At 36.7% G+C, this 16,175-nt stretch overlaps 1 protein-coding gene across 1 annotated transcript in view; it reads right to left on the bottom strand.

The window, feature by feature from the left end:
* Positions 1–689: 689 nt before the first annotated feature.
* LOC106875249 (ubiquitin carboxyl-terminal hydrolase 31) overlaps positions 690–16,175 on the bottom strand; it is a 55,274-nt gene continuing 39,788 nt past the window's right edge. Inside the window, exons 6-7 of the mRNA XM_089364266.1 lie at positions 11,568–12,065; positions 690–1,173 (exon numbers count right to left, since the gene is read on the bottom strand). Of these exons, the coding sequence (XP_089220392.1) occupies positions 851–1,173; positions 11,568–12,065 (821 nt within the window). The 3' untranslated portion in view covers positions 690–850. The remainder of the gene's footprint in view (positions 1,174–11,567; positions 12,066–16,175) is intronic.

Here is a 16,175-nt window from a genome sequence, read left to right on the forward strand (position 1 = left end):
ACTTCCAGTAGATCTGGCTTTACAAAAGACACACCTGTGACCATAAAGGAGGGAGAGGGATTCAGTGTTGTTAACAGTTGTCTCCATCCCTTTGAGGTGTTGGGAGTGAATGGAATAGGACAATGGTAGGCAGGGAATTGCAGACACTGTAGCAGGTTTCCAAAACTGGGATATATCCCTGCACATAGGAAGATTAAAGAGTGGTGATGATAGGGGCTAGAGTTTGCACAAATAAAATTATGGTTGTATTAATAGCATTTCATTTTGTTACTATATTATATGACAGAATATATCTATAGCTTTTTTTTTTAGCCAACACAGAGTGTTACGACAACTGTAAGCAATTTGTCAGTATAGTATGTGGATGAGAAAAAAAGAGCAACAGTTGTATGTAACTTTTGACTCATTTTTGGTGTACAAAAGTATAACTCAATGAGTTTCCACTATTATTGTTGTTTGCACAGTCATGACATCACTCTACAAACTTTTGATCAAAAGGCATTCTAGCCATAATCACCTTGCTATATCAGACTATATTGTTCAATATGTTCTTATTTAAGATGGTTGAGAATGATTACAGGGGTACTTGGTTGAGCAATCAAGTTAGGTTACTAATCTCCTCTTTTACATCAATATTTAGTACGATTAAAATATTAGAAGTGTTAATCATAAAAGTTAGAGATATAAAATAGAATAAACAATATAAATTTTTATTATTTTTAAAAAAAATGCAAAACTGTATAAGAAATAATCTAGAAGTGTCTTGTGTAATATTTATTGTAAAATATCTGATATTTTGACATAAATGAATCCATTCATCATTCAGTTATTTGTTTTGGAATACTGAAAATCATACTGAAGATTCTTTTAAACAAGGACCAAGTAATTTCTTCTTATGGAAAGCTGATGTCTGTTCTTTATACTTGTGTAAGTGAAGCTGTGGTTGGTATCGTATAGGTTCAGTTATGGACTGTGTTTCTGATCCCTGAGAAATGTTCGACTTTTTAGAAGAAAGTTGAGAGCAAGATTTAATATCATCATAGGTTTTGGATCTTGAAAAAACTACTGAACTATTATTATCAAATTGGTTATAGTGATTACGATTTTCAGTTCGAGCGATAGTAGCAAATTTCTTCAATTCAGTTCTGGTTCCAGGATTTGTTATCTGTTCACCTGCGCAAAAAAAAAAAAAAAAAAAAAAAAAAAAAAAACATATACATATATATATATATATATATAAGCAATGTTAATTCTCTAAATGAAGTATTAACAGTAACTGCACGATAAAGTGTAGTATGTTGCCACTTAAGTGTGGCTGACCCCTAGGGGTGGATGTTACTGTTGCTTTTAGCCCCAGGAGGACATCTCCTCCAGCTGGCTTATCGACACACGACTGTGTCCTGTTTGCCAAGGGAAGTTATCCCTCTCACCTCGATCTGCAGCACGAACGTATCCGGATTTCAGGGTTATTTCCCTTCGTCGGCGTCCGACAGCTGATGACCCTGAAATCCGGATACGTTCGTGCTGCAGATCGAGGTGAGAGGGATAACTTCCCTTGGCAAACAGGACACAGTCGTGTGTCGATAAGCCAGCTGGAGGAGATGTCCTCCTGGGGCTAAAAGCAACAGTAACATCCACCCCTAGGGGTCAGCCACACTTAAGTGGCAACATACTACACTTTATATATATATAATTCTAAGAAAAAGAAAAAACTTCAGTAATGCTCCACAGAACCAGTCATCTTCACTAAATGTCCTCCCTCTAATGCTTCAAAATGTCACATTAGAACTCTCGATTAATGATCTGGCCCTGGGGGACAAATTCTCAGTGCACAATATTACATTTCTGGGGGTGATGCTTGTGGCAGGTCTTCCAGACTGTTGATTGTATTCTAGTGATGTTCTTCTGTTTTTGAAGCATCTGTACCACTTGAAACATTCCATATGGCCTATTGCCTCATCACCATAAGCTTCTAAAGCATGCTCAATGTCTCTGCATCACGTCTAATGCAAAATTTGATGTTGGCTCTTTGTTCCTGTCCATGACAAAATAACAGACAACAGCATACACATCATCACAAAAACAAATTTCACAACTTTTGAAGTAAATACAGTGTTGTCACTTGGCACACTGTCCCATGAAGGTCACTGTTAGCTCTCACCGTGCATGCAACCATGTGCTGCCATCTGTTGGTGCATTACAGAACTAGTCTAGGAACTTTTTGATACCATCTCATATTTATCAATGTATACGAATGTGTCTCCATAGCTGAGATGTGGGTTTGATTAGTTATGTTGCTTAAACCACACTATCTGTAACACATACTCCCTCTACTTACAGATGTCTATGTGTGTGTGTGCATGCATATACTCATATATTATTTGTGTATATATATATATATATATATATATATATATATATATATACACACACATACATACATACATATGCATGCATACATATATATTTCTTTGTTAGAAACCAACTCCCACTTTCTAGAAAGAATGCCACTAAATAAAAAGAAGAAAAAGATATACATATATACTGAAGTACAAAGAAACTCTTTTGTTAAAAGGAATGCTTGCAAATATTTGTTACCAAAATAAAATGCCAATAAAGTGAAGCATCTGTTCATACACTATAGGTGATTCCTAATCCACTGTTCCTTCCAAGCTGTCAACTGATTTTTGTAAATTATCAGTCATGCTAGTGATTTCAGTGATGTGTTCATGATTTTGTTGGACTTCTTCACAGGGGATTCACTAGAGCAATTACTTCTTGAGGATCTTTTTTAAAACGGGGGCCACATTTTTCATTAATGTTTTACGTAGTGTTTTTGGTACCGAAAGACTTTCAAACTTCGTATACTTATCTATTTTGTGTTATAGAACAGAAAAATATTTTTGTATTCGAATTTATTTCATGTAAAAAATTGTCTTATTTCGATAATTTCAACCAATCACTGACGTCCATTCAGTCGATATACATTAAGTGCCGACCACATAAACAAACGATTCTTCGTTTTATTTGCTTTTTTCATTTTAAATTTGCTTTAACCCTAACCCTAACCCTAGGGTTAGGGTTAGGATTAATTGTTTCAGAATCGTTTGTTTATGTAGTCGGCACTTAATGTATGTCGGCTGAATGGACGTCAGTGATTGGTTGAAATTACAGAAATACGACAACTTTAACATGGAATAATTTATGGATTTCTTTTTTTTTAAAGAAGACTAAGAGAAAAAGATGTTTTATATGACACATTCTACCAGTGTTCCAAGTTTCAAAGTGTTTCGTTAATGAAAAATGTGGCCCCCGTTTTAAAAAAGATCCCTTCTTGACCTTGGTCACCAGCTCAGCTGTGGTGTTGCAGGCAGAGCAGTTGGTGTCTTTCTCAACCACACCTCACACATAGTAATCCATAGGATTACAATTAGAAGGCCACAAACCGGGGATGGTGGAGTAATATATGTGTGTGTGTGTTTATGCACACACACATATATATATATATATCACTTGATTTGGGCTATCCTTTGAGTAAACAATGCACAGAGTACTCCGGATAAGATATGATATATATCCACCTTTGCTACTACAATTATCTCCGGAAAATACCCACAAGGATTCTTTACATGGATGTTTACTGTTGGAATGGAACTATACTCCAAGTACTTTTCTTATTTGTTCTTTCTTCTACGCATCGCTCTCACTTCCTACTACAACTCTGCTCTTATAGATGTAATAATCCATTCTTCTACTATTACCGTCTCCGATGAAGGGATACATTGGATTTTCCCTGAAACAGCTTTAAGACTTTATCCATAAAATATAATTCTAACTTTGCCATTGGTCTCTTTATCCTTTTCTTTCTTTATATATATATATATATATATATATATATAACTTACTTGGAAATGGATGCATGGCATTCAATCATATAATATAAATAATATATATGTATATGCATATACACAGACATATATGTACATAGTCATACCCAATGACTGGTGTAGCAGCATCATAGTCAACTGCTACAAAGGTAAAGGTGACGCTTTAGATACAAATAATTACAGAGGCATCAAGCTGTTAGATCAGGTTATGAAAGTTACAGAGAGGGTCATAGCCCAACTAATTAGGGAGCGAATCAATTTAGATGAGATGCAGTTTGGGTTCGTGCCAGGTAAAAGCACTAATGATGCCTTATTTCTAGTGAGACAGTTGCAGGAGAAATACCTAGCTAAGGATAAACCTCTGTACCTGGCTTTCGTTGACATGGAGAAAGCCTTTGACAGGGTCCCCCGATCCCTTATCTGGTGGTCAATGAGGAAACTTGGGATAGAAGAATGGTTAGTGAGAGCTGTGCGAGCCATGTACAGAGATGCTGCCAGTAAGGTGAGGGTTGGAAATGAGTACAGCAATGAATTCCGGGTAGAGGTAGGGGTCCACCAAGGTTCCGTCCTCAGCCCCCTCTTATTTATCATAGTCCTCCAGGCAATCACAGAGGAGTTCAAGACAGGTTGCCCCTGGGAGCTCCTCTATGCTGATGACCTTGCCCTAATTGCGGAGTCACTATCAGAACTAGAGGAGAAGTTTCAGGTGTGGAAGCAAGGTCTAGAACTGAAGGGCCTTAGAGTCAACCTAGCTAAAACCAAAATCCTAATAAGTAGGAAGGTAGATAAAACACAAACCCCTTCAGGTAGATGGCCCTGCTCAGTATGTAGAAAAGGAGTAGGTAGTAACTCTATAAGATGTACCCGGTGCAAGCTATGGACACATAAGAGGTGCAGCAACATCAAAGGCAGGTTAACTAGCAAGTTAGTTTTTGTTTGTGGCAGATGTTCAGGTGCAATAAAGACAGTAAACAAACAGGAAACAACTTCTATCTCATTCCAGGGTGAAAAACTAGAGGTAGTCGATAGCTTCCGCTATCTGGGCGACCAAGTTAGTAGTGGGGGTGGGTGCGCTGAAAGTGTAGCTGCTAGAATAAGAATAGCCTGGGCAAAGTTTAGAGAGCTCTTACCCCTGCTGGCGACAAAGGGACTCTCACTCAGAGTAAAAGGCAGACTGTATGACGCATGCGTACGAACAGCCATGCTACATGGCAGTGAAACATGGGCAAGGAATGAAGCCAGTATGCTCCGTTGGATGTGTAATGTCAATGTGAATACCCGTCAGAGTGTAAGTATCTTGAGAGAAAAGCTGAACATTAGAAGCATCAGTTGTGGTGGGCAAGAGAGACGATTGCGCTGGTATGGACATGTGGTGAGAATGGATGAGGATAGCTGCGTGAAAAAGTGCCACACCCTAACAGTTGAGGGAACCCGTGGAAGAGGTAGGCCCAGGAAGACCTGGGCTGAGGTGGTGAGGCAAGACCTTCGTACATTGGGCCTCACCAAGGCGATGACTACTGACCGAGACCTTTGGAAATGTGCTGTGCGTGAGAAGACCCGGCAAGCCAAGTAAGATCGTTGCCAGTGCCCCTGGACTGGTTCTTGTGCGGGTGGCACATGAGATGCACCATTTTGAGCGTGGCCGTTGCCAGTACCGCCTGACTGGCTCCCGTAGGATTTTCGAGCGAGATCGTTGCCAGTGCCCCTGGACTGGCTTGTGCGGGTGGCATATAAAAGACACCATTTCGAGCGTGGCCGTTTTCGTGCGGGTGACACGTAAAAGCACCCACTACACTCTCTGAGTGGTTGGCGTTAGGAAGGGCATCCAGCTGTAGAAACTCTGCCAAATTAGACTGGAGCCTGGTGTTGCCATCCGGTTTCACCAGTCCTCAGTCAAATCGTCCAACCCATGCTAGCATGGAAAGCGGACGTTAAACGATGATGATGATGATGATGATGATGATATATATATATGCATATATAAGTACAGGAAGTCACAAAATGTAAACAACATGAAATATGAAGACAAACTTTGGTATGCGAACGAGAGAAACAAATGGAAAACAAGACAAGTAACATAAAAAACGACCCATCATCAGTTGTCGGGTGTCCATATACTCCTCATTTCGAGCAATTAATGACAATATGAGGCTTCGAAAAGGCAGTTGCTCCTGTGAGCCAAAATAAAATTTGGGATTTGCAGAGGGTCAAAGTTGGTAACAAAAACAGGACAGTGGAGACATGCAACAAGCCAAATGAAAACAAACATGGAGGGCCGTTAGGCCAGATGAGGTAAGGTAGCGAATGCTGGAGGAATGGAATATATATAAATATATGTATGCATGTGTATATGTGAGATGATAGTTTCAGTATTAATAGTTTCACAATGTATATATTATTTACATATTGAAAGTATTTACAGTGAAACTATTAAAATTGAAAGTATTATCTCACATTACAACAGAGATGTTATGGTTTCACATTTGACATGTAATACTGAAATGTGTAAAAGATAAAAGATTGCGCTGGGCTCTCATTAGGCAAGAAGTTGAAAATATTTTTGGCCCATGACACTGCATGGACGCTAAGTAAGGCATGTGTAAAATTTGAATGAAATCAGTTGGGTAGTTCTCGAGTTTTAGTGATGCACAGATACAGACAGACACATTCTCAGTTTTATACATATACATATATATATATCTCATACATAAATGGCAATTTCTGTCTCTAGATCTGTCTGTTACTGATATATTTTGATGGATACATGAATACATTGCAATAGTGTAATAACAATATAATCAAAACAAACAGCAATAATCACATGGAATGTAACAACAATCTTTTAAGAACCAACAATCCAACATGCCAACTTGAACTATAAACTTTCAACTTTCAACACATGAACTGTGGAACTAGTACAAACTACCTCACTTACTCAGACTGATACCATTTATAGGTAGTTGTCCAGTCCATTCTTGCCAGGGGTGTTGTACTCTTGCATAACGTCTCCCCTTTTGAGATTTTGTGTTCGAAAGGAATAAAGAAATTTTTTATTTATATACATATTTTTTTTTAGTATCTCTTTCACTTCAACATTATCTTAAGATGTTCTGTCTGCTTTCTTTTTCTCATGCTGGTTTTACAAGACTATTACCGTGTTACTTTTTGATAAGATATATCATACTTACAACTTTTCTGGTAACAAGGCCATTTTCCCAGCCCTCTTTACCATTTCTATAGGTTTTGATATGTACTTTATCACCTATCCCAACATATTTCATTGGCTCTTTTGTATTTCCTTTACGTCTTTTCTTCTCTGGTAATAGCTTATCAAAATGGATTTTATTCTGCTTGCAAACATCAATTCTGTGGGAGACTTCCCTGAATTTGTTCTTAGATTGGGGGGCCACTCTGTATATTCTTAAGAAATTTGTCAGAGCTTCATCGTTACTTAATTCATTCCTCACTTTCCTAATGCTCTCTTAAAGGTGTCCACAAATCTTTCTACCTGCCTATTTGACCTTAGGTGGTAGGGTGAAGTGAAAATATGCTTTATTGCATTCCTTTTACAGAAGTTCTTGAATCCATACCCAGAGAACTGCATTCTGTTGTCTGAAACTAGCATAGAGGTTGGTCTATAGCACCTGCAAACTTCCAGCCACTTAGTACAGCTATCTACTATGATTAAAGGAGTAAGCACCATTTCCCAGTCCAGCATAGTCAATGTGTAACCTAGACCATGGGTTCTCCATCTCTGGCCATGACTGATATTTTACCGACGGGACTTTGGCCGCAAGCATGCAACATTGGCATGTTCTCACCAAGGTTTTGGTATCTTGGTCCATAGACAGCCAATAGACATAACTCCTCATCAGAGCCTTCATCCTTGTCATTCCTGGATGTCCGCTTTGAAATTGCTGCAATACACCTTTTGTACTGTAGTTAGAACCACCACCCTTTGGGCATATATCAGAATATTGGTCCAAATTGAAAAACTGGCATCTGAATTTTTATTCTGTTTATTTTTCAAAGCTTCTTTAGTGTTCATAATATACTCATCACCTACAGCTTTCATTCTTATATCCTGTGCTGTTACTGGTAGTTCTTGGATAACATTTGTCGTAACACTTTTAATTTCACTTTCTGTCTGTAGCCTGACTATAACAGTCTCTCCAAGTGGTTCCATATTCTTTGGAATTAATTTCTAGAGGCAGTCTGCATGACTGATTTTTTTCGATAGAATGTATTGCATTTTGAAATTATTATTTAATAATATCACACCCCAATGTTGCAGGTGGTTCACAGTATGAGTTGGTAACCCGTTTTTAGATCCATAAATTGACAACAAAGGTCTATGATCTGTTTGCAATAAAAAACTTTTGCCACGCAGAAACTTGTGAAATTTTTTAACAGTAAAAATAATTGCTATGGCCTCCTTTTCAATTTGACAAAATCACTTCTCTGCCGCAAGTGCGAAACATGAACCACTGTTTTTGTGCTTCCGTCTTTGTATTTATGAAGTAGAACTGCACTTAAACTGTGCTTGGAAGAATCAGACGCTACAATGATGTCCATTTCAGGATCGTAATGTGCTAACGACATGTCTGAGATTAGAATTTTTGGATCTATTTTAAAACGGGGGCCACAGTTTTCATTAATGTTTTACGTAGTGTTTTTGGTACCGAAAGACTTTCAAACTTCATATACTTATCTATTTTGTGTTATAGAACAGAAAAATATTTTTGTATTCGAATTTATTTCATGTAAAAAATTGTCTTATTTTGTTAATTTCAACCAATCACTGACAAGTATTCAGTTGTTTACATTTACTCCTTTGGCTGATTAAGCGGTGTAAAGCGTATTTAATCTCCATAGCTTCGTTTTATTTGCTTTTTTCATTTTCTTTTTTTTTCTTCGTTTTATTTGCTTTTTTCTTTTTAAATTTGCTGATTTACCCTAACCCTAACCCTACGGTTAGGGTTAGGGTTAGGGTTAGCCTATAATAGAAAGGTTTATTAGCTACTGCCAATATGCTTCAGCCATTTTTTGACAAGGAAATAATAATTTTATCACCGATAGAATTGTTTCAGAATCGTTTGTTTATGTAGTCGGCACTTAATGTATATCGGCTGAATGGACGTCAGTGATTGGTTGAAATTACAGAAATATGACAACTTTAACATGGAATAACTTAGGGATTTCTTTTTTTTATTAAGAAGACTAAGAGAAAAAGATGTTTTATATGACACATTCTACCAGCGTTCCAAGTTTCAAAGTGTTTCGTTAAGAAAATACTGTGGCCCCCGTTTTAAAATAGATCCGAATTTTTTTATTTCTTCAAAAGTGTTCTGGCATTTAGTGGACCTATTCCACTTTACTCCCTTTTTTAATGTCGTTCAATGGAACTCTTAACTTGTGCATATTAGGAATATAGTTTTGATAATAGTTTGCCAACCCAAGAAATGCTTGTAAAGTTGGAATATTTGTAAGTGCAGGCATATTCCTTATTGAGTCTGCCCTCGACAGGTCAGAACTTCTACCACTTTTATCAATTATTTACCCTAAGTACTTAATTGGAAGTTGAAAGAATTCACGAAAACTTCAATTTTCTTAAACACAGCTTTTAGGTGTTCCACATACTGTTCACGAGAATTACTCTTAATCAAAATATTGTCCAAGTACGGGATTGCAAATCCACAATCAGATAACATAGTGTCCATGATATGCTGGAATATTGCTGGTGCTACTTTTAATCCAAATGGTAATTATGTGTATCCTCTGTGTGTATTTATGGTCAAATACTTTTATCTGTAAATAGGTTTAAGACAGATCTAATTTTGAAAATCTTTTTGACCATTTAATTTTGAAAAAATGTCCTTTGCAGTCAGGATTGGTAGTGGTATGTTTTTAAGCAGTTGCTCAATCCTGTCGAGTAATTGGCACACAGCCTAATCTTATTAATTTTTTAAACACATATTGTGGGTGCCATTCACTTCGAGTGAGTCCGTCCAACTCTTCATTTATGGTTTCAATGGCTGTGAACAGTACTTTTCGGTTTCCTTTAACTACAGGTACAGTGTTTTCACTTACTTGGAAATAGGCTTCTGTCTTTCTACATAGACCTAAATCCTCTGATAACACTAGCGGGAACATCTTTTTCAATTTTTTCTTCAGTTCTTCTGAAGACTTGTTTTTAATGGGACAACCATCTATGTTACTGCAGTAAAGATTTATGGGGAGGGGCCATAAATCGAATAGTTCTAACCAATCTGTGCCAATCTGGTCTCTATATCCTCTACAATAGTACATATTCTCCTGGCTAGGCAGTATGGAATGTTGCGTTTTGTATGGGGTGGATGGCACAATTTAAAGTTCAAGTATTGGTGTGTGTCTGTGGGTTTGTAATATATATCTGTGGTAATGGTGGTGTCCCTTTTAACTACCATTATATCTAGAAATGGTAATTTGCTACTGCTCATCTCCTTTGTAAATTGGATGGATGGGTGTAGGTTGTTCAGGAGGGTGTTGAATTCTTCCACAGTGCTTTGAGGTTTGGTCCAGATTATAAAGCAATTGTCCAGGTATCTCTTCCATGCTTTTCCTATAAACTTCCTAAATTCGGTGTTATATCTCTCTTCTATTTCCTGGTAGAGTTTTTGTTCCAAGTAACCCATCACCGAGTTCACATAAACTGGAGCAAACCTCGTTCCCATACCGGCCCATATATGAACACAAAAACAGGGAAAATATTCACCAATGCGAACATGAACTGCAAAAGCAGAAATCTAATCTACTGCATCAAATGCCCTAATTGTGAAGAACTGTACGTTGGCCAGACAGGTAATGCACTATCGGAACGCTCATGGGTGCATCGACAACAGATTAAAAACCCAGAAGTCCGCCAAATACCACTGAGTAACCATCTGGCAACATGTGGTCATCAAACTTTTATTATATTTCCATTCCATAAACTTTACAACTGGAATGAAATTGAGAGAAAATGCAAAGAAAAGGACTTTATTAAGAAATTCAAACCACTTAGGCATACCTTTCTTTCATTGGACACTAAACTCTGCTTGTGAAGACCTGTTGAGGCAAGTGAAATTGGAATCAAATTCGATGACAGCACCCCAGAGTGCTAAGAGCACCATCTAAGCATGATCGTTGCCAGGGTCACTGACTGGCCCCCGTGCAGGTGACACGTAAAAAGCAGCATTCGAGTGTGATCGTTACCAGCGTTGCCTTACTGGCACTTGTGCTGGTGGTACGTGGAAAACAACATTTAAGCGAGGGCGTTGCCAGTGCCACTGGACTGGCTCATGTGCAGGTGACACGTTAAAACACGATTTGAGCGTGACCGTTGCCAGTACCGCCTGACTGGCCCCCATATCAGTGGCATGTAAAAACACTCACTACACTCTCGGAGTGGTTGGTGTTAGGAAGGGCATCCAGCTGTAGAAACTCTGCCAGATCAGATTGGAGCTTGGTGCAGCCATCTGGCTCAGTCCCCAGTCAAACCATCCAACCCATGCCAGCATGGAAAGTGGACATCAAACGATGATGATGATGATGATGATACACACACACACACACACACACACATATACACATACATATTTATATATATCTATATACAATGAAATCAAAAGCATTTGAAGTTAAAATGAAGTACAATCTTACTGGTTTTCTGATTCTGATGTCCTTCTGCAGATATTTTAAAACTGCGTTCTTCCTCAGATGTTTTAAGTGACTGTTGGCTACAATTACTGCTGTTGGTATGAATTTTTTGGATCCCACGAGTACTCTGAAATGTTGTACTGTTAACAAAATGTACAGGAGGAGATGAACATGGATGATCATAAGGGTTTATTCTTACTGCAGAATCTGGCAGACAGGATGATGTTTGATTGGATGACAGTGCTGGACTTTGGTATATTGAGTAACTAGTTGTTCTTGGAGGAGGATCTGATGGACAATCTAAGCTTGAAGATGCACCATGTAAAGTACATATCCAATGTGTTCCAGTTAGCAACTCATCCTTCTGATGCTTAAATAACCCACGATGCTGATAAAACAATAAATAAGCTGCTTTTGTTACAACCTCCTTTTTTGAAATTGGTTTTACTTGAGTGTCATCAAACTGATACCAAGAACCATCCACAGGATTTTTGCAGAATGCTGAAAATGAACAAAGACAAAAAAAAAACCAAAAAAAAAAAAACACAAAAACATATTTAAATAAATCCACATTTACTGAACTTAAGAATATATTGAAAGTAAAATATTTAGTGAATTGAAATGCATAATTCATTTCAGAATTTTTCCGCTTACTTGTTTCAGTCATCACTGTGGCTATGTTGGAACACTGCCATGAAAAATTTTAGTTGAATGAATCAATCCCAGTACTCATTTTTTGTTAAAGCCTGGTACTTATTCTATCAGTCTCTTTCACTGAACTGCTAAATTACAGGGATGTAAATACACCAACACCAGTTGTTGAGCAGTGGTGGGGGACAAATAAAAATACAAAGACACAAAATGTAAACAAAAATACAAAGACATATATAATAGGCTTAAAAACAGTTTCTGTCTAACAAATTCACTTACAAGGCTTTGGTTGGCCTGAAGCTATAACAGAAGACACTTGCCCAAAGTGCAAGTGTGACTGAACCTGAAACCATGTGGTTGCAAAATGAGCTTCTTAACCACAAGGCAATTTACTTTTCATCATTCAACTAGTAATTAGTCTAGCATAATGTAACCTGGGCCATTATAATGTCCTCCCTTTTTAAATTTGGTTGGTTTGATTTTCATCAGATGCATCAATAACATTCACAACCACCGTATCAAAATTAAAAAAACAAAACAAAAAACAACAAACAAATATCAACTGGTACATATAATCAAGATAGTTATAGAGGTATCCAAGAATCATACTACAAAAGATGGGATTAACATTGATAAAATTGAAATAGATGAACAAATAAATACACACTACCACAGTAACACACATGACTATACACCAAATAAAATCCAAAGAAATATCCTACCCACCAGTTGAAGATCATTCTAAACCAAAAACTGCACAGTAAATTCTAATATAGAAATGCTTATAGAATCAATAAATTTTGTAATAGACCATTGTATCACATCTTTAGATTTATATTGAATGACAATCATTGTTAAACACTTTACAAAAATCAATCATAAAATAAACAAACACACAGACAATACACACTTCCATCCAGACCGTAATCAAATAAATTAGAAGAGACACACTAATGAAAATGAAATCAGTTAAATTAGTTGAGTAGATATACAGTTACTTGACCTGCTAGAAATAACAATTACATCTCTCCCAAATTACAACCTACTATTTTGAAAAAAAGAAGGACACAGGTGTGACTATGTAGTAAGAAGTTTGCTTCCCAACCATATTGTTTTGGGTCCAGTTCTGCTGTGTGGCACATTGAGCTAGTATCTTCTAGTATAACCTTGGACTAACCAAAGCCTTGTGAGTGTATTTGGGAGATAGAAACTGAAAGAAACTCACCATATGTATATATATATATATATGTGTCTTTGTATCTGTATTTGTCTCCCACCATTGCTCAACAACCAGTGTTGATGTGTTTATACCCCTGTAACTTAGTGGTTTAACAAAAGAGACCGATGGAATAAGTACCAGGCTTTAAAAATTAAGTCCTGAGGTTGATTTGTTTGACTAAAACCTTCAAGGTGGTGCCCCAGCATGATCGCAGTCAAAATGACTGAAACAAGTAAAAGATAAAAGAGAGACACACTACAAGATGTAACCCTACATGTATCATGTTAGAAAGAAATGGAATGTTTTTAATTATGTTTGCTCAATTAAAACTGATTTGGAGTTAAACAACTATAATTAAGAAATCTTTATTACTAAACATATTAGAATTTAGGAGTGCAAAATCTTAGACAACATGACAAACATCATAGTTCTCTTGTTCTCAAAGTAAACAGTTTTTTAAAGTATGTATTTTATATAGGCATTTATCACAAAGAAAATGTTTACTAGTATTTCTATTTTTCATTTATAGAATAGCAATAGATGTCTGCACTTGTGTTTCATTAAAGCACTTATATACCATAGAATGGAACTGATTAGAAAAAATAAGCTAACTTTACTTTTTTAATGTATTTGGTTCAAATGCAGCCAGTATAAAGAAAAGGATTTTAACTTGTGCTCACACATCTCCAATAAGTAGAACAAGAAAAATATCTACAGTATAATTATGTTTTTATTTATTGCATTTTGTACAGAAAAATGTTTTGCCATCATTTTTCCCAATTTTTCAATTCAGAAATATTATATCTGCAAAGCAAAATTCTGTTTCACGGCTAAAATTTTATCTATTTATTAAATTTTAAAGTTTATCTCTATAGATTTCAGAGCCAACACTGAAGATTATGACGTTTTGTATATGAATACATCTATTTAAACAATGCGATTGAAGGTAAAAAAAAAGAAGGGTAATGGGTGTATATATATATATTTCAAGAGTTATTGTTTTTTCATCAGCATCACATCCAACCCATCAACTATCCATGCACACATTGCTTAAATATCCATTAAGTTTAGTGGTGTAACACTATTGGATAGACCAATTTATATATTGGTACAACATTAACATCATCATCATTATTTAATGTTTGTTTTCCATGCTGGCATGGGTTGGCTGGCTTGATAGGAGTAGGTAAGGCTGTGAGCTGCATCAGGATCCATTGTCTGTTCTGGTATGGTTTCTATGGCTGGAGGGCCTTGCTAATGCCAACCACTCTACAGGGTGTAATGGGTGCTTTTAATGTGGTATCAACATAAGTGCTTTTTATGTGGTATCTACACCAGTGCTTTTTATGTGGTACTAGCACCAGTGCTTATGTGGCAGTAGCTTTGGTGGACTGGTCTTCTTGAGTACACCAAGGCGCCAGTTATCTTGGTTCTTTGTCATCTCCTTTGTGATGCTCAGCCTCTTGAGATCAGCCTTCAATCCTTCATCCCATGTTTCTTTGGGTCTCTCTCTTCCATAATTTCCATCCACTTTAAGTGTTCGACACTTTTTTATGCAATTGTCTACACCCATATGTATCACATTCCTCTTATGCCAAATTTTTCTCTCAATACACTAGCACTCTGTTGCTCATATACACTGATATTGCACATCCAGTGGAGCATACTAGCTTCATTCCTCTCTAATCTTCTGCATTCAGAGTTCACATCTTACTACCATGTAACACTGCTGTTCATATACATTAGGGTGGAGCAAAAATATTTAAGAAAAACCTGTGAAAATTGAAAATACTTGAGAGCTAAAAAGTTGCTATATTTGATTACTAGAAAAATGCCAAATTTTTGCTGAGATCAAAGGCATTTACTCCCTCAGATCCCCATAGTTTTGAAAATGGGGGATTTTTGTAAATTATTTACAAGAGCAGAGTTTGTGGGGTTTGAGGGAATAAATGCCTTGACTGATCTAAGTGAAAATTTAGCATTTTTCTAGTAATAATATATAGCAAGATTTTAGACCTCAGGCATTTTTAATTTCCACAAATTTTAATTTTCACTCCACCCTAGATTACACAATTTATATACCTGCACACACATACAAGTGTGTTAGCGTGGAGTGAAAATAAAAAATTGTGGAAATTGAAAATGTCTGAAGTCTAAAATCTTGCTATATATTATTACTAGAAAAATGCAATATTTTTTCTTAGATCAGTCAAAGGCATTTACTTCCTCAAACCTCCAAAACTCCACTATTGTAAAAAATTTACAAAAATCCCCCATTTTCGGAGTTTAGGGGGCTTGAGGGAGCAAATGCTCTTGATTGATATCAGCAAAAATTTAGCATTTTTCTAGTAATGAAATATAGCAACATTTTAGCCCTCAGGCATTTTCAATTTTCACAATGTTTTATTTTCACTCCACCCTAATATACATGCCTCATACAATCTTACTTTCATTTGGAGAGAGTGACCTTTGATTGCCAACAGAGGTAAAAGCTCCCCTAGGTAGCAGAAATTAACCACTGCCTCTTAGGAGCTTCCGGAATATTTGAGGGAACTGATTTCCCAAGTATCTGTAGTTTTTATGCCTCCTGTGCATCTTCCACATACAAACACTAACTTCTCGGATACCGTCCTATTATTTCACTGCACCTCTTGTATGTGTCCATAGCTTGCACTTACATAAATATTAATTGCTAGCAAGGACACAATATTTCATTTGGCAACCATAATTTACAACCAAGT

This window comes from Octopus bimaculoides, chromosome 16, assembly GCF_046866305.1.
Source record: "Octopus bimaculoides isolate indiv1 chromosome 16, ASM4686630v1, whole genome shotgun sequence".
NCBI classification, from domain to species: Eukaryota; Metazoa; Mollusca; class Cephalopoda; order Octopoda; family Octopodidae; genus Octopus; species Octopus bimaculoides.